A 23,798-nucleotide genomic window follows, 5' to 3' on the forward strand; every position below is an offset into this window, starting at 1 on the left:
ATAACATAGTTATATATCCCAACCGTATAGATACATAATATGTGTCTGGATATTATTATATTGTACTCGGTATTTTTAGTATTACTTAATCATCATTTGAAATTGTCACTGTAGGATAGCCAATTCTATTGATAGTATAGTAGTTATATCCCAACTATATTGATACCGTTAATCTTGCTATTATTGTATTGAAATTTTCTCAAGGACCCGATATTATTATTGAAATCCACACTGGAGGATAACTATTCTCTGTTGACATTTTAGTTGTTGTAATATTCCAACCGTAGTGATACAGTTTATGCTCGCTGTATTATTCTTTGTCATAAGCACCCACCCGATATTATTATTCGTTTAAATTATCACTGAACGATACCTATTTCTGTTTTAGTATCAATATCTTAATCGTAATGATATTATAGTTATGCTCGATATATTCTGAAGTTTCTCGAGGATCCAATGTAATTATTCGAATTTATTACCGAAAGATATTCTTTAATTTTTTAAACTGAAACGATTAGGAAATTGGTTGTAATTGAAACGAGCTCATACACCATTAGGCCTATTCGTAAACTAGAAATAACTGAAATTATATATGTATATTTTTTAAAACCTCATCCAAGTGAGGATACCACCAAATTGTAGTTTTGTTTTATTCGAGCGGTATCGATTGGTAATTCAAATCAGCTAGTTGGATAAACATTTGCCTAGAAAACTTTTGTTGTTTCTCCTTATTACTGTAATAATATTTTATATTGTTGATAGATGAAATTTCGAATAATTGACTGATCTAACTTTCGATTATTCAGCTTTTTATTAGTTCACTTCGATCTGCTTTTTATTGTTGTCTACAATTTAATTGTAGACAACAATGTCTTATTTGAATTGGATTGAAAAGTTTGATTATTATATTCTTGTTTGATTTCTTTATATTGTTATGGACTTAATTTAATTTATTTGAACTGGGTTTGATTTTTGCCCATTGAACTTTGTTTATTCAATAAGGTTGAGGATTTGTTATTTGGAAGTTGTTGATATGGGATTATCAACATTATTGATATATTGATTAGGGAATATAATAATATTACTGAATATTAGTTTAATATTGTAGTTATCGTAGTTATTATAGTTTTGACTCTAATTAACTATTTAACTATTAACTATTTGACTATTTTATTAATTATTATTATAGTTATTATAGCTTTGTAGTTATTGTAGTTTATTGTAGTTATTGTGAGCCGGTGGAAGGGCGTAGATTATAGTGCCTGGTTCCGAAAACTGTATCTTCTCTGCCTTACCACCCCACCTATATTTCGGTTACATATTCATTATTATTGATCGCAGTCCTGTTTTTGAGAGGGCCCGTACGACGTACCAGTACCTATCGGGAAAGTTTTCATCCTTCTCTTTCGAAATTTTACGATTTCAATTTTTCCATTGATCCGAAATAGCTTCAAACAAAGTTTTTAAGACCAAATCTAAAAAGTTTATCCGGGGGCTTATTCTCCTTTTAAATAACTCTCAGTATTGCATAACCCCACACAAAAGGCTAGACCCCTCTCTCAAAAACATAGTCTTCAATCATAGACTCTAAGCATATACTCTAAACGTAGAGCCACCCCCCCCCCCCCAAAGATTGAATACCAGAACAAGAACATTTTAGCAAAACAGCACTGATAAGTGTTATCAGTAACTTCCAATTTATAGCTTAGAGCATGATAACCTAGATTGCTAAATGTTGACAAATCTCCTTTGAGTGGATCACCGATTCATCACAAACTGATGGAATAAGTTCTTGCTTGGGATTGGTTTCCCTTCTTGATGAATACAAACATCATTTTTCAAATGATACGAACGATTGAATCCGGGGAGTAAAACTCTCAGCTATCATTCAAATAATACTCTATGTATTGTTAATGAATATTCATAGAGTATTGAAAGAGTAGAAGAGTTGTGAAATAAGAAGAATAACGGTAGGGATACTGCATTATTTATGAAGGAAATACACTTTTGAATTTTGTGCCCCCGGGGGGAAAAGTACAAAAGATTTGATTGCGGAGTGAAGGAGAGACTCGGACCGGCATTCTCCATTAACAGCGTCGGCGGCGGAAGAGACAATTTTTAATTTCAATACAGAAACTAAGAATGATGAGATAGGAAAAGTCGACTGCTATTAAAACTTTCGATTGCTCCAAGTTTCGCTTCTTAATTTTCTCTTCCAAGGAAAGGAGTGAGAATCATCGGATGAAATTATCTGCGCTTCGGATTATTCATTTGCAAGCGGCCGGAAATTCACGATGAACTTCACTTTCACGTTGCACGTGGGCCTACATTTAGCACTGATTAACAACTTTCTTGATTTATTCATATCATATTGAAGGCCACCAGTCTAGATAGGAATTTTGGAAGAAAGTTATCAATGGAGGCCTAGAGCTATTGCTAGCATTCAGGCAAATCGTACTTGACATTTTGATCGGTTTAATTTGAGTTCAGATAATTTAAAATCATCTTTGAATGTTATTCCTGGTTTTCTACTACATTCAGTAGTTATCTTAACCGAGAAGAATGAACAATCCATTATTTTAAATTTTCAATCAAATTATGCAGTCATCTTATCTATTTATTTTTGTAACGAATGAACAGAATAAAATTATTTCAATCATCGCTTTATTCCTACTACATGAGAAGTAAGAATAACGACAACAACCTCTACTTAAAAGTGAATCTCAAAAATTAATACATTTATGCATAATGCATACTACACAAGCTAAATTTGTTCATCAATTAATTCAGTTTCATAGATTTTCAAGTTGGCTAGTTGTATTATTATTAAAGACGCATACGTTTTCAGAATAATTCATCGATAGACTGAGACAAACTGGGATTGAATTACCAATAGTCTCATTTTCTATACAGTGGAACCATGCATATTATCATGAAATTTATATTTCAAAGATAAATTTCTGTATATATTTTTCCAACTTATCATCTTTCTGCTCTGATGTTTAATTATAATTTTAATAATTTCATTATTTCCATCGTTTGTGCTTGTTTTAAACAGTAACATTCCATTTTGTCTGAGAAAAGACTAACAAAAAGTTGGAGAATAAGAAGGACGTTGAAGAATAAGTGAAGAAAAGAAGAACACATCCACTTCTAGCAAGTTACATGATGATAATATGAATTTACTCAATGGGATGCACTCTAGTACATTTAAAAATTTCCTTTGCAAATTAGGTTAAAAACTTCTTCAAATACTACTTGAGATTATTTTTTAGACATTTCCCAAGTGTAAATTCTTGGTCAACCTTTTGTGCATCAGAAAGGAGTACTTTCCAAAATTTGATGAGTAATTGAAAAAATTATATCATAAATCATTGTTATGGCACACTTTGAATTTTATTAGTGTTTCATTATCTGTTTTATTATCTCCTCATTTGCTTTCCAGGTATTTTCTACACATAGTGGAGAAAAAAATTTGACCAATAAAATAGTATTTCGCAGTCATGTTCTTATACGAATTTGAATAGCTGTTCTAGTGTTTCAGTGTACAGAAGCTGATAAAAGACATGTTTGAACAGACCGTAATGAAATATACTTCCTTTCTTTCATATCGCATTCACCAGTAGACAGACATGTAAATTTTCTGTGAAATTCAATACGGATATGAAAGAATAGGTGTGGCAATATGGGAAGAAAAGAAAGATGAGAATGGCGGTCTGTGGTCTGCGGTGTCCCCACTCATTGTCAGCGGCAATTCAAATAGAGCACGCGCATTTTTATCAAGGCACATCATGAATAAAACACATTAGAGAGCATGGCTTACAGATCTGAATTGCAAATGTCATTAGAAAACATGTGTGAGTGTGCGAATGTGCAACTGACATACTGTAGATTGTGGTTGAGAGTGAGTGGGTTAGGGGTTGCCTTGTGTTTTACTTGTGTGGTGGTTGGTGGAAGATTTACCTTCTGGCAGAATGCCCTTCGCAGGTACTTGTCACTCTGAACAGCGGTGCAATCATCATGAACATGCCTACAAACATTGGCACTAACAAGATTACCTTCAAGCATCCTGTATATTTTAATTGTGTAGGAAGAATATATTGGTAGTTGCACTGACTTACCACTTAATTGAGAAAGAAGATTTATTCGATTTTGAATTGTGGTTGTCTATTCACTGTATTTCAGGAGATGTTCAGGACAAATGATTGATTTAAATTATATACACTCCTCTGCTGTAGATGATGACCACAATAAATGTATTCATAAGTTGTAAATTTATGTGGTATTAGTAATTTATTATAACCACGCTCTTCGGGCTGAAAATATAAGTCCTGGAAAGAGTGAATGAAATCAGGCCTAATCAGGGATCAGGAATGAAGGAGTTTATCAATTAAACCAATTGCAGACCTGCTAAGGTCAGCTTGTCTATCAATGGCAGGAATCAGCTCTACTCGACTGGCTGTGTTTTCATCTCTGAACTTGGGCAAGAAATCTTTTTTGAAGTTTGTTTTTGAAATCTGAAGTCTGCCTTGGCCTAGCACTCTCCTCGCAGATTGTGTATTGCGATGTGGATGGAGGTAATTAGCACACCTTTCAACAAGGGCCCTCTTCTGAAGAGAGTTGTAATTGGGACCTGCATTCATTCTTCACAAGCAAGGTATTTCTACTTTTTCATTTCCTACTTCAAATTTTCTTCTCTTCTATTATTTCTATCTCTACTCTTTTTTTCTTCTTCTCTTTTCTCATCTTCATACACTCTCAAATTCCACCCATATGCATATATATTTTCCCATCAGAATATTAAGTATCAGTTCTATTGTTCCAGAAGCTGAGTGCTGTGTCAATTTAAAATTCATCAGATTTGAAGGCTTAAGTCACAGGTCTAGATTCACATCCACATTCAGCTCACTCACCTCTCTATATAACAGTTATTGAATCCAGAGATCGGAAACTGAGTGTGTTATAATTCCTAACTGTTAAATAGTTTGAAATTATTTATTCGAAAGTTCAATAAGATTGCCCAGCTTCCTCGGAAAGATTATAGGTACTGGTACCTCTTTGTCATGAAATAAATTGTGATTTATTATTCATTAATTAGTATTCGAATAAATGTAATTTCCATCTTTAAATATATCGTTATGAGCATTACATATTTCGAATAAACCAAACAGAAACAAACTCAACTTAAACCAAAAGTGATGTGAAAAAGCATATCAACTAGATTGTAGTTATGCTTGAATGATCATTTCAAGCCTGAGTTCCTCTCTCCAACTCCTGCATTCTCTCTATCCTTCTACTGCTACTTGCCAGCTTTCATATTCAGGGACGACTTTTTCCGGATTTCTAGAAGATAGATTAGATATGAAATCCGAAATATGAAATATGAAACGATAGATTGAATATTTTCAAATCTGGCTTTCCAAGTTTCTAAGATATTTAGAATTCAATTATGTACACCTGAAATGCTGAATTTTTCAGGAACTTTAATAATGGAGAGACCAATGCTTCTCAAGTACTTTGTAACGACGAATAGTTCTAGGGAAAACAAATTGGAGCTTGATTTTGAAAAAATATTGAGACACTTGGAATGGCATCGTCCTTCCCAATATCTATTTGGTGTACTTCCAAATATGTATTGTCAACCCCGGCCAAGGGATTGTAGAGGAAGCTGCGATAACACATCCAAAACACTCAAAAAAGGTCAAATATTAATCATCGAATACGGGCTGTATTCAGAAAATAACTGGACACTGGGAACTTTGTATTGATAAGGTGCAGGTCAAGTGAGAATTATTTCATTATTTATGTTAATTGAAAGAAATCTATGAAGTAGAAAGTTTTACTTGTAGGGAATTTTGTTGAAGAAAATACAGGTTAAGTTTGTGATTATTTTGTAAGAGTTCACCTCAAAAATGTTCACCTGTATTCACTTATGTTGCATTGTAGCACGTAGAACAGCCTAAAACGGCACTTTACTATGGATTTTTATAAAACAAAGGGCTTATTTGATCGCAGTTTTTCAGTGATTCTGACACCTGCATGCTGAGCTATGAAGCACTCAGCCAACAAGCGAATGATAATCGAAGGAGAGAGGAGTTCAACGAAGGATTACAGAGACCTGAGAGGTGAAGAATAATTGTACAGGAAGAGTGCAGAGAATAGAGAGACGAGGATATATAGAGTTACAGACAAAATCCTGGAGGGAGTAAAAAGAACTTCACAAGAGAAATATAAAATGAAATATAGTGATGATCAGGGAGAAGAGAGGATTTGGAGGAGAGAGAATGAAGTAGCCTCGAAGAACTTTCAATAACTTTATCTCCCACATATAAAATATCGGATAATCGAAGCACCGCACTTTCTACATGGTCGCTTCACAACTACAGACTAACTACCCAGCATAAATCAGGAGAGTGAGAGGGGATGCTTTTTGGGGCAAGGGGGTGAGTTTTTGGAACAGGAGGGGGGTTGAAGGGGGCCGGAAGTACCCCGGAAGCTCCCTGCGGTGACCGACCGAAGAACTCGTGTCAAGACAAATCCCGCTCCGGAGTCTCGGTTTAAGAGGATTCCGGTGGTCGTTCCACGCCACAATCCCTCATTTCTAATCTGTTCATCTCACTCTCTCCCACTCATGGCTTCTCTCTCTTTACATCTATTACTCTCTCACGTTTTCATATTTCTCTATCCAACCATCACCTTCTAATTCCAGATTTATGTAACGCACTGTTTCACACATTCAACCATTTTTTGCTTGCCGCCAACTCCACTGATCAGAACTCCCTATTCACGTCTCTGAAAGTAAATTTTGATGTGGGTTGAATAATCTATTTTATCGCGTCCATCATGTGTTGAGACTTCGAGAGCTAAACTTGATGATATATGTCTTCACGAATTTACAATATTCACACAGTAAAAAGGAAAATGTGATAGTAACTCACTTGCCTCGTACTTATACGATATTTATTATAACCTAATAATTGGTAATTGATGTGCTGGTGGTGGTTCTGAGCACCAAAAAAGATATGATTCCGTATTTTGTTTGGTTCCTGTCACCTATAAAATCAATTATTATTCCTCAGATAAATTTATAACTCAATAAACTACTAATAAGTTATCACAAGTGGTAACAGCTGTGCCTAGTGGAAAGTTGTGTGTATATTTTTGGCTTCAAAATTTTCAGAAATAACTTAATTTATTCAAAGTGCGGTGATATTGAGTGCAATATCCGACTATACTTTGGTATTTCAATCATTCTAAATTCAAAAAATTTTAGCTCATATATATTTTTGGACAGAGCTTTCAACTTCAACTTTCCTCAGTAAGAACATAACCTATTATTTCGTATATTTTATCATTTATCAAAATTTGGGAACAAAATATTTTTTTGCTATGCCTGTTGTTCTATCCCGATCATATTCATATGATTCGTAATTGTATCAAAAAATAAATAAATAAGTTGGTACTACTAACTACTACTGCTACTTATAACTACCATAAGTTTATCTCTAATTTCCAGTGCCCAGAACCACCAACAGCAAATCAATTACTACTTATCAGGTTATGATGAATATCGTATTAGTAGAAGGCAAGTGAGTCCACAATTGCCCCCAAGTGAGACCAATTGATAAGATTGCCAATCTATTCGTTAGAAACAATGAATGAATCTATGGATTACATTTTTATTCGCATTCCATGGATTGTGAATTCATCAAGACGTTTCAACACTCACAATTTCACATCATCTCAAGAACTGGATACTATACTGAAAAAGTATACTCACAAATAAATAAGACATTCTCTTCTTTGGAGCTCATTGCGTATTTATTTATATAAAATCTACTTACAATTGGGTAACAAAATATATCAGTCATTATCATATCCTATTCCTTACACCTTCACCGTTGGATAAAATATACATGAAAATTATTTTCCCGAGAGACAATAGAAGTGGCACAATATACCTTATTCAGTCTGAAAATTATTTACTACGGTTAGGTTCAAAGTCTACAAATTGTATTCTTTAGCTTCGTTCACATTTTTAGAGAATCCAATTTTATCGTATCAAGTTTAATAATGAATCTTGGAATTCATTACTAAGTACTATCCTCTATTATTCAACTTTCAACTTCATATGGGATAAAATCAAATCGTTTGAAATCTCTAACAAATACAATGAGAATGCGGCCAAACAGATTCTTCGCTAGCCAATTCCCTTCTGATAGCTGGGAATCTATTGTAACTACATGATAGTCACTCCAAATATACAACGATAAAATGAGATGAAATTCCATGGTAAGACTCCTGGATGCTTTAAGGAATAATTTTCTGAATTATTGATTATTTCAAACTGTATATTTTGTGAAAATCAAGATATTTCTAGATTCAAGATTGATTGATTGAGTACCCTACACCCTAAGAAGAAGATCCTTATCCTTAAATTGGATGTTCTGTTTGGAATTGAATAAATTAAAAATCTCTAAAATATCCACTCTTTAGAAACTACTTAACAGTCTATTAGTCTATTACTCACAGTACTTACACGTATAAATAACATTGAAAGGCATGTAAATCTAAAATTAATGCTAAATCCAGCTGAGGCGATCAGAATTCTCGTCTCTTCTGGAGTCAAGTGTGGAGTCTTATGGATCTATATTCCTGTTCACGTTGATTTCTTGGTTGACGCGACTGCACTTGCTTTGCCGTATTTGTCATAAGCCGAGCTGAGAGCCTTCAATATAGGACCGATGTATTCAATCGACCTGAAAATTATAACTAGTAATTGACACCTGCCATTGAGTTCTTCACACATTTACATGGAAGAGTAATAAATATTCATTCGTTACCAAAGTTCATCCGGTGAATTTCAGCTCGGATATCTCGCGTGTGTCACAGGTTTTTGCAAAGATGAGAAATTTATTTTACTTCTCTATCCATTCTCTTCCTTCAACCTTTACTCTCCCTTTCTTCCTATTTCCCTCTTCCACCGATTTATTCCGAACCGTTCAACAAGAGATGTAAGCTCCACTCTTATAAAATAACATAAATCATGCTTTCACGAATTCAAAGTTTGTTCAGTGAATAACTAGCAAAGTACATTAATATTCATAACCAACTCCTTTCTCCAGAGATGAACTTGAAGCCCGCAGAACTAAATCTTGGGATCGAACATTATTCCGCATCACCAGACATAGTATTGATAAGCTGATGGCACTGAATTGATTTATGAAGCTTTGAAGTTTTAAGAACTTCCAAACTGATTTTCGAGTTTCACTATTCAATTATATAACCCAAAGAACTTCCTATGTAGTAAATTGATTCAGAATTATATTATGAATACTGTTATTCTGTCAACAGAACAGGAGTTATTCTGAAGATCCTCTACAAGAGTCATTGAATATTCTCCCGTATATTATAAAAGTATTCATGGAAAGGAAGATCGAGACTTATTAAGTTAATAAGTGCAAGTCTGTAAGTTCATGATCGAGACTATTTACTTATGTAAGTTCGACAACAGCAATCGAATGCTTCAACCTATCATAGTCACGTTTTGAACACACATTCTTGAACTTCTGTAGCCTACAGATCTGGCTCGTTGACCAATGAAATTTACTCACTCCTTCAACTCAGATATCATTCATCATAATATGGTATATCAGGATATGACATCATCAATATGGGGAGTATGGAAAGATTGAAATTGGTTTTCTAAATAATACCTACCGTACTCAATATTTAATAATATGGAGATAATTTCTAATTGTGAGGTCACAGTTGATGAGAAGAGCAGCTTTGTTCATAACATTCAATCTATTGATTATTCATCATTTTTCGAGGAATCATCATAGCCATAACCACGGATAATTGAGTTACAAAATATTGTATCCTCTTCCATGATGCTTGATAAACCATATTCTGTCAAAGTAAGGTCGAAACAAGGCAAATGTTATTCCACAAACTGCTTATTTGAGCAATGTGTTTTGAGCTATGTTATTAGATTTGGGCAACAGACGGACGTTTGATGGAAAGTTTTGAAACATGCTGTCCGAATTTGATATGATGCTGTGGTTGCATGCCACTGACTGAGGCTGCCATCGCTCACATTGTAATTATTATTATGGATTTGAACTAAGTAGTAGTAGTAACCAACCACAAAATTCAAATCTGGTGCCGCCAGTCCAACACAAAACAGTCATTATAATGTTCACTTATGAAAATGTTGCTGTTGACAATCATAATAACGAGATAATGAGAATGAAATGTTGTGGAAATGAAAGCATTATTTACAGTATATTCTGAAATGAGTTTGTTATTGAATCAGCTTTGCTTTCAAATGTTGTTTTGAATCAACAGAAAAAGTCTCATAAACTTAATAATTAGTCAACCACTGTGAAATTGAAATTAGCATGAGTACTATAACTAAAATTGGTATGAACTTTACAGAAACTGTATGTTTCCAGTACAGAATCGCACCCAGGAGGGATATAGGGGCCCCTTGAATATCTAATTTACTCTATATAAAGAACTCTATTAATGAAAATCACGTGGATAATTAAAATCCACCACTGATGAACTCTATTGGAATTCCCCAGGTGGATTACTTTGTATAATATTTATTTGTTTAGTGCTTTAACAATTCCTGGTTACCCCTGGAGCCATTTGATGTTATTCAAAAGCCAGCAATATATCTTACAGTCTAAAGTTTCTTCCAGCACTCATGACAGCATCAATTTTTGTTTTTTGGGAAATCACTGCCTATTGGCGAGATCAGATTTAGGGTAGGTTTTTAGGTTCAAATCAAAAGGCATGAGGTACTCTTGTAGTCTACAGTCTAAAGTTTATTATACTGTATGTAAGACTCATATATGACAGCACTATTTTGGGGGGGAGGGTGTGTAAGGAGAATCACTTCCAATTATTGGCAAAATCAGATTTGCGTAGTAAGGTTTCAGGTTATTGTTTGTGGTAATCTGAATTGGACTATCTCGAAATTTAGCAGAGGACAAACTCTGTTCCTTTTCCAATCATCTATGAAGGGAAGAATTAGCTTATACACGTACGGGATAGGAAATTAACGAATGACGCATCATCACGTCTGAACAACTCAACTGATCAACTTGAAATTTTGCATATAGTCTCAATATACCGAGGATGGTTATACGCCTACTTTAAATTATTCAAGATTCCATTACGTAAATTTTTCAGTTAGTCAACTTTTTAATATTAGACCCTTGCTGAGCACGGGTTGTCTGCTAGTTCATAATTCAAATGATGAGCCAATGTACCAGATGAATAAATGTACCGGTTCAATGAATGAATAAATTATGTAAAGATATTGTACCAGATGGATGAATGAATAAATTATGTAGCCTAGAACAAACTATTCATTATTGCATAAGTGATTATTTAAGTTCTGCATAGTTTATTTTTTCTTTGCAGAAAGTTTATAAGATACCTTTTCTGGTAGGAGGATGGCGAGTACATAGCCTGACCGTAGCCTGCATAGGCGGCGTCGTTGGAGTATCCGGAGGCGTAGCTGGTGGCGGGGTAGACGGCATCACAGGTGCCGATCAGTGAGCAGAGGCGCAGACCGAACATGGGCATGATCATGGCGGCCAGCGCCGACAGAGCCAACACCCCTGCTGCCACGAAGCCACCATGATACGTCAGGTTCGACAGAATGTTGCTCAATGTCATTTCGCTATCTGAAAACAATCATCGATCAGAAAGGGGTGTAGGATCCAGGTGCAATAAAGAATTTATCAAGAATGGAGTACTACAGTCAATCCTTCACGAGCTAAGCTGTGCATGGTAGAAACGTAGAGAGAGTCAGAGATTAAATGATTACTAAATTAAATAATTAAATGATGAGGTTTTATTTTCTCTATGGTACATTGTTCAAAAGGCTGCAACCACAGACGCAACTATCTGCTTGTCAAGCAACTATGATTCTTGTCTATGGCTTCAACGATTCATACAACCATAATTCCATAATCATCCGGATGTGCTGAGTAGTCCTATTACAAATGACTGTGGCTCAGTGCTGAAGGCTCAGTTACCAACCTGTTTTCACATTAAAAATCCCAGATCTGCACATGCGTGGAAAATACTTTTTTCTTTTAATTGTCAGACATAGCTAAGCTCATGATTAGTGAACTCTTACTCCTTATTTCCGGAGTTCGATATGAGAGTAGTTCAACCAAGGAATTCCAATTTGAGCTTCAATCATAGATGAAAAAATTAATTGTCTGCCATCTCAATGTGAAATTTGCATTTTGCACGCAGTATCTTTCGTATTCATCAAAGTAAATGGTATAAGCTTGGAACTTTTTATTCGAAATGGGGATTCGAAGTGCTTAAGTTAGCCAGCACCTTCAGGATGGACAAAAAGACCAGGTCGTTCTTAAGAGCTCACTACTTCCCAACTCCAACTATTTCCCAGTTGGTTTAAGGGCTCTGTTTATAGCAGCATTCATATATATTTAATTCCGCCAAATTTACATGAGCGCTTCGAAAACTTTGAGCCAAGTTGAGTGCGCTGCTATGCAGAGTGGAACAGAAAGACCTCTAGAGTAGAAGAGAGCGAGTGAGGAGGGAGACGGAGAAGTTCAATGAAACTTTACCCAGATCCCCCTTCCCTCCTTATTCACGATAGAATGAAATTCTCGAACAAAGCCAGCCAAATTTGAACTGCAATTAGATTAGTAGAGGATATCCTGTCATAAATAATCCACTCGTTATTTCTACAGCTCGGGAAATTCGAATTCAATTAGTCTACTCCTACCTACTTTTATCCTATTACTTCTACTTCGCGACTGCAGCTGAAACTGAAGAGCGGCGTCTTCATTTTCCCAATTTCACAAATCACACCATCTCAGATCCAGTCCTCTCTCGTACCGCAAAACTTGGTTATGGAGATGGTTTCATGCATCTTACACCGCAAAGTTCACGATGAATTCCTTGGTTTTTTACTATGAAAATTGTGATCTTTCAAGAAGTTTCATATCTTTTGGTGATAGTTTAATACAGCTGACTATATTATATCTCATGAGTTAGAAAAGTTAAAGTTTGAATTTATCATTTTGTGTTTGTGCAACAAGTATTTCTGTCGAGGAATTTCAACTCTCGATCATTGTGAATCTGAATCATTAGAAAGAAGGAGCTCCAGTAGCAGAAAAAGTGTGTTTAGTTATGTGTTCAGTATTGAGAGGAAGGAATAATATCCAATACTTCCAGTGTCAAGATATGATTAGTATGAGTGCTAATAGTTCATTTTATTTACTTTATATCAGGATTGTTTTTAGTATCAATAAAAAATATGACATAATTATGTCCTTGTGATAAATCTCTATGAGTCCTTGTGATTCAGATGAAAATATTCCCTCAATAGATATAGAAATCTTTTGGTGATAGTTTAATACAGCTGACTATATTATTATCTCATGAGTTAGAAAAGTTGAAGTTTGAATTTATCTTTTTTGTTTGTGCAACAAGTATTTCTGTCAAGGAATTCTAACTCCCGATCATTGTGAATCTGAATCATTGGAAAGAAGGAGCTTATATACCATAAAAGCAAGTTCTACTAGGTAATAGATCTATTTTTCCAGAGTCTGCTTTATTTCTGTGCCAAATTTATCCTATAATAAAGAAATTATTCATTTCAACAACTTTCTATATTGACTACGGCAATTTATTTTCAGCGTTCACAGATTTAACAAGCTTCGGGATTCAAGGATGAATAATAATTTATTCAAACAATATCTTGGAAAGATGAATTACAGTACTGCTGAACAGTATTTTGTTAGCAATGAACACAGAGCGTACTATTCTGGAATATTTCCGTTTGGATTGAGTTGCAAATCTAATTAATCTCCTACATAGCCGTGAGCACATGGAGGGCTTCATCAGAAAAGCCCTTTTTCATCATCCTATCTCGCCTACTCCGAATTGTGAAGGGAGTGTAGCCCCTGGTTCGAATTTGAAATTCGAGCATTGCTGCATTTAGTTATCGCTTGCAAATGCTTTCAAGAGTTCATGGCGTTCGAGTTTGTGCTGCTTTTTACAAAATACTGTGATTCAATTTGAGAAAGCAAGCGATACGATCGTCTCCAGTCTACTAATATGGAGATGCAATGCTGGAGAGAGAGTGAATGAATGAGAAGAAGAAGTAATAAATGAATTGAGAAATGTTAGCCAGAGTTAGATTAGAATTAGATTTCATTATTTATGTATGTTACAATATTTACTGGCTTATACACTAATTTAAATCAAATGATGGTAATGCTGATTATTCAACGAATTTTACAAACTATAGATAATTCAAATTAATCAAAGAGAATAAAGATTGAATGCAATAATGGTACTATAAAATTATAATGTAACTTCATAAATCGGCGGTGTTTCAACAAATAATTGTCGATTCTTTAAGAAGGATATGAAATAATATCCTACCCATCAACACACGACCGGGTTGTGATGGAATAGAGCTGTTGGGAATAATATAACATGTGAATATGTGATTTGAATCTTAGAATTATGGGATGGATGAAAAATATGAATTATATTAGAATGAGTAATAGTGAATACAATATTGCATTAATGATTAAAAATAGATAAATGGAACAAACGTTATAGGGTGGGATTTATTAAGATTTTAGAAATTGATTGAGTAATAATGACGATATACAATACTAAATGACAGAAAATGTTGAGATGAGATGATGAATATGTATTATGTAAGATGGATGAATGAATGGAATGAAGAATGGAAAGGAAGGGAGATTAGAATATTTGTCATGCAGTGCTCTAGGGTTGGATAGACTCAGTCATTTTCTCTACAATATATTTTTTCAAGGACAAAATAAAGCCCGCTCGGCTCTCAATGCATCTAATAGAGTTGTAAAGTTTATTCGATTCACGACAAGCACTGACAAGGAACGATTTAGAATAGATAGTAGTTCGGTGATTAGGTATCCTAAGGGCCGTTTGCACAGAGTAAGTTTAAGCTAAAGCTTAAACCAAATCTGGTTTTTTTTTTTTGTTTAAACTAAAATTCCGTTTGCGCAGTATCATTAAACTGATACGCTGTATTGAGTTTAAACTCTGGGAAAGTTTAAACCTCCAAAACAGGAGGTTAAAACCAAATAATTTGGATCAACTAGTCATCTGTAAAATTTGATGGGGAAACACCTAATAGTAAATTATTTTTCGACGTTTGTTTTTAATGCTTCTGTAGACGATAATAATTATTTAGGTTATAGTGAATAATTATTGATAGAATTGATAAAAGTTTTTAATGCGATTGATGAAGATGACTGCGAAGAAATTTTGAACTGAGAAAAATTGGGCAAAAAACGAATCATTTAAATTTCTGGGATGATAGAGAATTTTTTAACGGTTTTGCTTGAGTAAAGCGAATGCCAATTTAGTATTTGATTAAATAAGCCACTTGATAGAAAAAAGACAATTTTTATCAGTGATTTTTGATTAGAAAACATGTTTTTAATAACAAATAACTGATATATTTTGCTTTCGAGAGATTTCTAATAAACGAGGAAGACCGTAGTAGATTTAAGTAGATTTTCATAACAAAATAAGGCTTTTATCTTACATTCTAGATTATATTTCTTGGTGCCAACTAAATATAAGTTTGTTTCTAATAGTAATATAGCATTTCATCATTATTTGGAGAATTTCTTGATCGCTTTTCACTTTTATTACCATACGGCTTACTGCTCTGTAGATTTTGAACCAGGAAATAGTAGCTATATAACCTCAATTCACTGATGGTTTGTAAACAAATAGCAAATTTCCTGTAAAAATTACCCTTCCTGATATTATAAACGATGACATTCTATCACCAACTTAACGCTAAACTAGTTTATATTAGTAAATGCACTGAGAAAACCGATTCAAGTTTAAACTTTCAGATTAACTTAAACTCGATTAATTAATCGAGTTTAGCAATCTATACTGTGCAAACGGCCCAGAGTATTAGCACCAGTTCTAGTATGGGAAGCATCTATCCTCCTTCCATCGGAAACAAATTTAAAATCATTTTTTGACATAATTAGGATTGCCATATTTTGAAGTATCTCTAACAAGTTTTATCATTCTGAAACGTCTCTGATCTCAACAACTAATGGGATGAAGGGATTTCAAGAGATGGCAGTTATTACACTTCTCTTTTTCAATTTAAACTAATTCCCGAATTTATAACATGACAAAAGCTTTTGGAACATAAAACTGCTAGGGGCAGATCATGAGAGATCAAGAGCATTGAATCAATTAGATTGAAAAAAAATAATGACATATTATTCAATTTTCATTTTATCTTGAATCCTTCTGATATTATTTATTATTCCATTGAAATTTGAAGATCTGAAGAGACTTATCGTCACATTTTTCAATTTTAATACTGGCTTCTCCAGACGTATTAATAGAGGATAGATGAAAGAACTGTCTACTGTATCTTATCCCTATTAAATGAGTAGATTTCCCAGGAAAAAATCAATGTAACTTGAGAACCTTGAGATGAACGAACTATCTACTGTATCTCATCCCTATTGAATGACTTAAAAAATGGCATATTCTATTTATCATTCTTTTTATATTATTTTTATTTATTCTTTTTATATTCTTCATATTATTAAAAAAAATAATTGCATATTCTTCAATTTTCAATTTACCTTGAATATCGACATCTTTCCAATATTTTTATTATGGAATTTGAAGATCTGAAGGGTCCTATTATCACATTTTAAATTTTAATACTGGCTTCTCCAAACGTATTAATTGAGGATAGATGAAAGAACTGTCTACTGTATGTTATCCCTGTTGAATGAGTAGTTTTCCCAGGAAAAAAGATTTTCAAAAAATTATTGGAGAATATCAGATAACAAAGTGAAACTATTGTAGAGCACACACATACCATCATTATGAGGAACGGGTGTCGGAGCGACAGCGCTATTGCTGTTGCGGTCGATATTGTCTTTGGTGGCATCCGTTGATGCTGATGATGTCGTTGCAGTGGATGCGGTTGATATCGATGCAAGCGCCACAAAGCAGACGGCCACGGCCAGGCAAACCGACGACGAGCCACGTGCACAAACCATCCTGCAATTACACACACAGTAAGACGACAGAATAAGAAGAGTACAAAATAATGGAGCTTGGAGGTTAACACAGAAAAAACACAATAAATGCAGTTCGGAGGCACAGGACAGGATATTGAAACTGAAAATGGATTGATTAGAAATGTTAAGGAGTACAAGTACCTCGGCGTTGTTATTAGTGATGATGGAAGGGATAGAGTGGAGTGGAGTTATCATGGGGAAGATAAGGAAGGTAAAAAATATGATAAGAGCACTACATCCAAACCTATGGAATAAAACATAACCAAAAATACAAAAAAATATATACCAGGCAATGATTGAGCCAGTCATGACTTATGGGTCAGAAGTGTGGTGTGTGGACAAATTAACTTCTCAAAAACTTCTTTCAGCGAAAATGATGTACTGGAGGAGGAGTTTAGGATTTACGTTGCTGGATCAAATCAGGAATGATATAATAAGAGAGAGAATGAGTGCAAAAAACACAATAATGGATGTCATTGGAGAGAAACAATTATAATGGTATGGACACCTGCGCAGAATGAATGAAGGAAGACTCCCTTTGAAAGTATGGAATTGGGTACCAGCGAACAAAAATAGGCGTGGAAGACCGCGAAAGAAATGAGTATCCAATGTCCACATTCAAATGGAGAGTAGAGGTCTCTTTGAAGGAGACTGGATAAATAAGGAAAGATGGCGATTGGGGTGCGAGAAGCGACATAATTGAAGTTGCAAAAACTCGTTATATATATATATATTATATATATATATATATATATATATAGTAAGAATTCAAATAATGTAGGACATTTGAAAGAAGGTATAGTAATATTATTATATTGATAATAATCATGCTCATTGTGGAGGATTTGCTATTTTGAAATTATCTCAAAACTAAAAACTGTTCTACAATTTTTTTTTAATGGATACTATGGAATCATTTTCCAACTAACTATAATATTATAGGATGAGATTTTCTCATTAAGAAAAATGTCCTCATCAATGAGTAAATAATACTTTTCTATTTATGCAATGAAGAACTAGAGCTAATGTGTGTCTAGTGTCTGGAGAGTACTTTGAATGAGGAGTACCTCTTTGAATGAGTACTTTGACCCTCTATATTCAATTCAATTCACGGAGAGTCTGATAAGTAGAGTATGATAAACAGATAGAGATAGAGAAAGAAATAGGATTAGAGTATAAGTAGTATTCAAATATAGGTTTCATGAGAGTGAAGGACAAGAGCTTGTCATTTAACCACGATACTTTTAGTTGAACTGTTGCATAACAATTAAAAATGAAACTGAATTCATCAATAAATAATTTATTATTAAATTCTACTTGCTCTTGTATTATCTAATTGCTGTTGACATATTGATCAACCATTGCATATTTTTGTGAGTTGAGAAGATTTTTCAAACAGTAGATTAAAATTTTCATCCAAATCTGAGATATTGCGATTGTTACATAATAGTAAAAATAGATAATTTGATAGATGTTGTGTAAACAATGTGATAGATGATGTGCAAATAATAAAATTGATAAAACAAACAAATAGTAGAAGTAAATGAATGAATGTGCTATCAAGCACATTACACTTAAGCACTCGAAATTAATGATTTCTGATCATCAAATAGAGTAATCACACTATTAGCTTATTACAGTAAATAAAAATCGAGAAGATATTTTAGGTTCAAATTCAGTTACTTCTTCATTCCAAACTAGCAAATCTTTTGAAAATAGAAGTGGAAGAAATCCAGTGGAGAATAAGCGAGGATGATCAGGACAGAGACACAAAGAAAAGACAGCCGAAGCGTGGAAAATATTATTATTCTGTTTGTAGTGAAATATCATGGTTTGCTTCACCTGTCAGTGGAACATGCACTGAAGCCGGGCTTCTTATATATTACCTAGATATAGGTATATAGGAGGTCTTGACTGAAGCCTGGCCTGACAAACGACAGACATCTAGACATCACAACTGTGCCTGACCTATCAAGCTATCATGTCAGATCGTTCTTTCTCTACACTGAAAATCTTGTGAAATATCCCCAACTTGGCTGAGATTCAACTCAAATTCATTGTCTCTCTTAATTTCCCAAGAACATGAATCTGTCACCAGCTATTTTGAGGAATCCTTCCTGGAAATTCGATTCATTAACAAATAGCAAACCAATAAATCACAGTACTGAGCCACCTGTGTTTGATTTTTTTTCGTTATTCTTGGTATTTTGATCCATATTTTGATTCGAGCAGCATTATCCTGATGAAACTATAACTTAAAAGACTCAGTTTTAAGTATGTGCTGTTGGGTGGAAATGAATTCAATTTATTCTCAATTTGAGTTGTGAGGATAGAAAATGAAAAGAGCGCTGATTAAAAAGTGCTGGTCTTTCCCACTTTGTTGAAAATTTCTCTATAATCAGACGCAAACTCAACTGTGATATACAAAAAGTGTTTTCATTTTAAAAATTAACAACAAATTAAAATGCATCCAATTACAATTCCAATCTGGTTTGAAGTCTGCATAGATGAGGATGCTACAGCACTTGGTATTCAATTATTATTAAATCATTCTCTTTCCAAACAATATTATGTTTGGATACTGTCCCTGTCCCTCCAGTGACTAGATAGTACCAATTTATGAGCTGGCTTTAATGCTGTTTATACTGAATTCGTAATTTCATTTTGTGAATTGATTCGGTATCTCCGAATTCTGGAAGCAGTTTGATTTGTTTGTCTGCCAAACTGAAAACTGAATCTCAATTGAATTATTCAATTTTATATTTTCATTATTTTTGTCCAATGATGATGATGATGTTCAAATAATAATGTTCCAATTATGGCGGAATGATTATTTATATTATTTCTGAAGTCATGAGGCAGCTTGAGTTTATTCAACGATTTTATGACTGAATAACTGACCATTATCATATTTTTTAATATTCTGACCTAATGGTTTGGGTTACCTTGATCTGCTTTCTTGTGTTCATGATGCAATTAAAATTTCTAACATGCATTCATAGCTCATTCACTCGAAAAAAAATTACTTAATTCAATTCATTACAATATAATTCAATCCACATTGTAACAAAGAGAAAACTCGTATAATATTAGGGTTGATTCACACATCGATTTTTAGACGTCAAATTTTTTGTCGTCCTTAATAAATTCTATTGAATTGAACAAAATGTAGCTTCGTTCAATCTTAAAATAAGGACGATAGAAAATCGGACGTCCATTAATCGATGTGTGGTCGTCCAAATCATGTTCATTGCATCAAAAACACTCTCCAAACTGTAGATTATAATATGATAAGAAAGATATAGGTACTTCTATGAGTATAAAAATGCAAGAACTGCAGATTTTTTTGAGAATATGAAGATAAGATGCAAGCTGTGATGAGGAAATTGATGAATTTATGTTCTAGAGTGAAACTATAATATTAATAAATATATTTCCCTCAAAAATTACAAACAAGCAATTGTAACATAGAAAGCACAAAATATCTAAAATACAATACAATAGTTCTATAAAAAAATGTATGGAATTTAATTCTATTGGAAATTAACCTACTAAATTATGGGAAACACATGTACTAGAGTAGGTGTATGAAATTACATGAAATTACAGCATGTGAATATCCATTTAGAGAGTGGTAGGGCGAGAAACACCCACTTGGTTTCAATATGATGTGGATTCCTCAGGACCTATTATTACTCATTGATACAGAGACCGGCACATCGATATCAATTGCATTGCTCTACTAAACTTTGGCTTGATTTCCTCAATATACGGGTTGTATTTATCAACAGTTGATCAAAATAGTAACTATTTTGATTTTTTTTAGTCAAGCACGCTATGGTTGCCTATTTACCGATAACTGGAACTAGCTGAATGGACGTATGTCTGTACTGGTAATCAAGCATGAGGAAAACTATTATTTACTATAAAAAATTCAATTTCTTGTCCAAACTGGAAAGAGAAGGGAATGTTTTTGTACTTGTGTTGATAGGTTTTAGCTTCTTCAAACAGTAACAAGTGAATTCCCAATAATTTTGAGAGAATCCAGTATAAGACATTACAGTTTAGATAGGAGAAATTGATGTTCATCTCACTTTTTCCAGGAAATGGATAAAGAAAGGTTGTTTTGAAATACCTGATCAGCTATGGAGTTGGAAGATTTCTGGTGATGAGTCCACTTCACTAGGCATTCACAGACTATTTCAAAATGTTCTCCACCACCCTATTTATACAACAGAAGAAACCTTTGCTGAACCAATCACAGAGGGGATGAGAAACCACCCATGGAATGAGGAAATGAACTGAAAACCAGGTAAAAAATGATAGGGCATCATTTCCCACACCCTTTTCAACTGAGCTCTTTCTTATCTTCTCTTTAAAAATGATCGTTCCACCCAACAGGTGGAATGTTTATCTTGGGGTAAGACATTTTTCCATTAATGATTCATTAACCAGTTTCTCCCATAGCTGTAGCTGAGCTACTCAGCATTAGAACAAAGTTAGAACCAACTTAAAATGCTCTGAAAGCAAGCCACTTTTTTCGCTCATGAAATTTGAAATACTTCGCCTTTTCAATGAGAAGTTGAGTGAGATAAGAGACAGGCTGCTCTCATCTGCATAATTCAAATAAGCTATCTTGTTTACATGCGCCCAGCAGTCAAAAGACAACAACAAACTTTTTTCAGACGTTTTGTTCTTTCACTCAAAGCAGAATGCATGTCGAGTTCACTACAATGTTACTAGAAACTTTCCTGCTAACGTCAAAAGCGAACTGTTTAATGCAAACTAAGCAATTCAATAGACCTTTCGAGAAGAACAAGCACATTTCAATGGTGTTCCTGCATGTTGGATATTTTGAAATTATTCATAATTAATAATATTCCATCTAAAAATTTGTTAGACATAAATTGCAATTCAATTTTCCTTATTCAATGCATTAAATGCATGCAAGGTATGTAAGAAGCATGAGTGATTAGCCTTGCCATGTCTAATCCTAATCAATAAGGTTAGAGGAGTGACAATGCGATAATTATTATAATATGTACTCTGGTTGGAAGGGTGACTGCTCTACTGCTTTTTGAGGGCTCTCTTACTCAGTTCAACACTTTCAAAATTATTTGCCGGTTATTTGAAAGTCACTATAACCATACACCAACCCAACCATCACCACGCATAACACCATTTGGGCCAGAAGGAATGTCTATAGGACTATGTCAACCAAACATGAGTGAAATAGTGACATACATAATAGTAGTATGTATTAAATAATATTTTACATGAGTCTCAACATAGGAATGATATTATCATCATTATGGATCATTCAACATTCATCCATACGCTATGAACTATGAATACAGAACACTTTTGATTATATCTATTACAAATAAATAACAATTTCAAAGCGTGGTTTTGCAACCAAATGGAAAATTTCAGCATTGATGTGGAAAAGCTAAGCTACGTTACAAACAGTGATGGATTGTACATGTAGGCCTACAGGGCTGGATATTGTTGAGCCTGAAGCCAACTAGCCTGGGCAGCGCAAAAAAGTATTACTCACTACAAAGGAGATGCAATTAATTGCAACGAGAGGTCGCATGCTCGCTCATGATTTAGCCGGCCATTACTTTCAGTCCGCTTACCGCTGGGTTTTCTAGATGCCGTCGTAAATTTATATTAAGTTTTTTCTTCTGCTCTTCCACTCCTTCTCCTCATTCTCTTCTCTCCTTCAACCATCGATTCTTTCTCTCACTCTTTCGCTCACAGTGGCAAGCAACACCTGCAGATTGCCTCAGTGTGGCGTCACTAAGCGATGCCTCCTCAAAAATTCATCCCCTAAGAAGCCTCAGCCCCATTGCCAAAGCAGCGTCCGACCATACCTCAACTCAACTACCTCAATTCTTCTTCTTCTGCATCATTCTTCTTCTCACTCTTTCGCTTCTCCTTCTCCGCCATCTTCCTCTCTTCCTTCCGCTTACACTCATTCACTATACTTTCACTTAGCTGTCCTAGCCACTTACTCACTCACTCACCTGACAGCGAGCGCTTCACTACTCGGCTCGGCTGCACCCCACATCTTCTGCCTCATTAAATTTTTATTTTTGCGCTTATGAATTGGTTTGGCTCGTATAGCTTATCAATTCGCCCAAGAACGGTGGACGTGGAACTGTTTTCAGAGTTCGATGCTTCGTGTTGCGAATACGGAGTCTAAGTGGTTGATCCCAAATCAGAGAGAGGCAGAGAGCCTATGATGTAATGACATGGTTCGTACTCATCAGCTAAGATTGTTCAATGATTCAAAAATCTTAAGTGCAAGCTGTAAGAAGCCTAATCATTGAGTGCCTAATCGCGGTATAAACCTTATAAGTTTCGAAGCATAAATTATACTCTTTGATTAACCAAATCTAGGCTTCAAAGCCTAGATTAAGCATTAAATATTATTTATTTATTTCATTGGCAATCACAAATCATAATTACAATATGATTGGGAGAAGACAACAGGCATTGCCCAAAACTGTCTTCTCCCAAATTTTTACAAATAAAAGTTTCAAAAAAGAATGAGGTTAGATTTCCCTTTCACTTCAAAAAGTCCAATTTCCACTTCAAAACTAATGACTTAACTGAAAATTTTAAATTTTGATATTTAAAAACTAATAAATAAGTTTAAAG

At 34.3% G+C, this 23,798-nt stretch overlaps 2 protein-coding genes across 2 annotated transcripts in view; one reads left to right on the forward strand and one right to left on the reverse strand.

Moving 5' to 3' along the window:
- Positions 1 to 23,798, forward strand: part of LOC111055197 — a 58,217-nt gene that overhangs the window by 6,019 nt on the left and 28,400 nt on the right. The gene's annotated exons all lie outside the window — the stretch shown is intronic.
- LOC111056946 lies at positions 7,795 to 21,421 on the reverse strand. The gene is made up of 4 exons (XM_039441919.1): positions 21,268 to 21,421; positions 16,928 to 17,112; positions 11,453 to 11,702; positions 7,795 to 8,759 (listed from the first exon to the last, which is right to left on the reverse strand). Exons 2-4 carry the CDS (start codon positions 17,109 to 17,111, stop codon positions 8,660 to 8,662), a joined length of 534 nt encoding a protein of 177 aa, XP_039297853.1. The 5' UTR covers position 17,112; positions 21,268 to 21,421; the 3' UTR covers positions 7,795 to 8,659.

The sequence above is a fragment of the Nilaparvata lugens genome, chromosome 1 (genome assembly GCF_014356525.2).
Source record: "Nilaparvata lugens isolate BPH chromosome 1, ASM1435652v1, whole genome shotgun sequence".
NCBI classification, from domain to species: Eukaryota; Metazoa; Arthropoda; class Insecta; order Hemiptera; family Delphacidae; genus Nilaparvata; species Nilaparvata lugens.

Coding starts and splice junctions, on each gene's coding strand:
- LOC111056946 (XM_039441919.1), bottom strand. CDS start 17,111: ATGGTTTGTGCACGTGGCTCGTCGTCGGTTTGCCTGGCCGTGGCCGTC. Junction 11,703..16,927: donor ACCCGTTCCTCATAATGATG/GTATGTGTGTGC, acceptor GATTGTTTTCAG/ATAGCGAAATGACATTGAGC. Junction 8,760..11,452: donor CCATCCTCCTACCAGAAAAG/GTATCTTATAAA, acceptor TATAATTTTCAG/GTCGATTGAATACATCGGTC.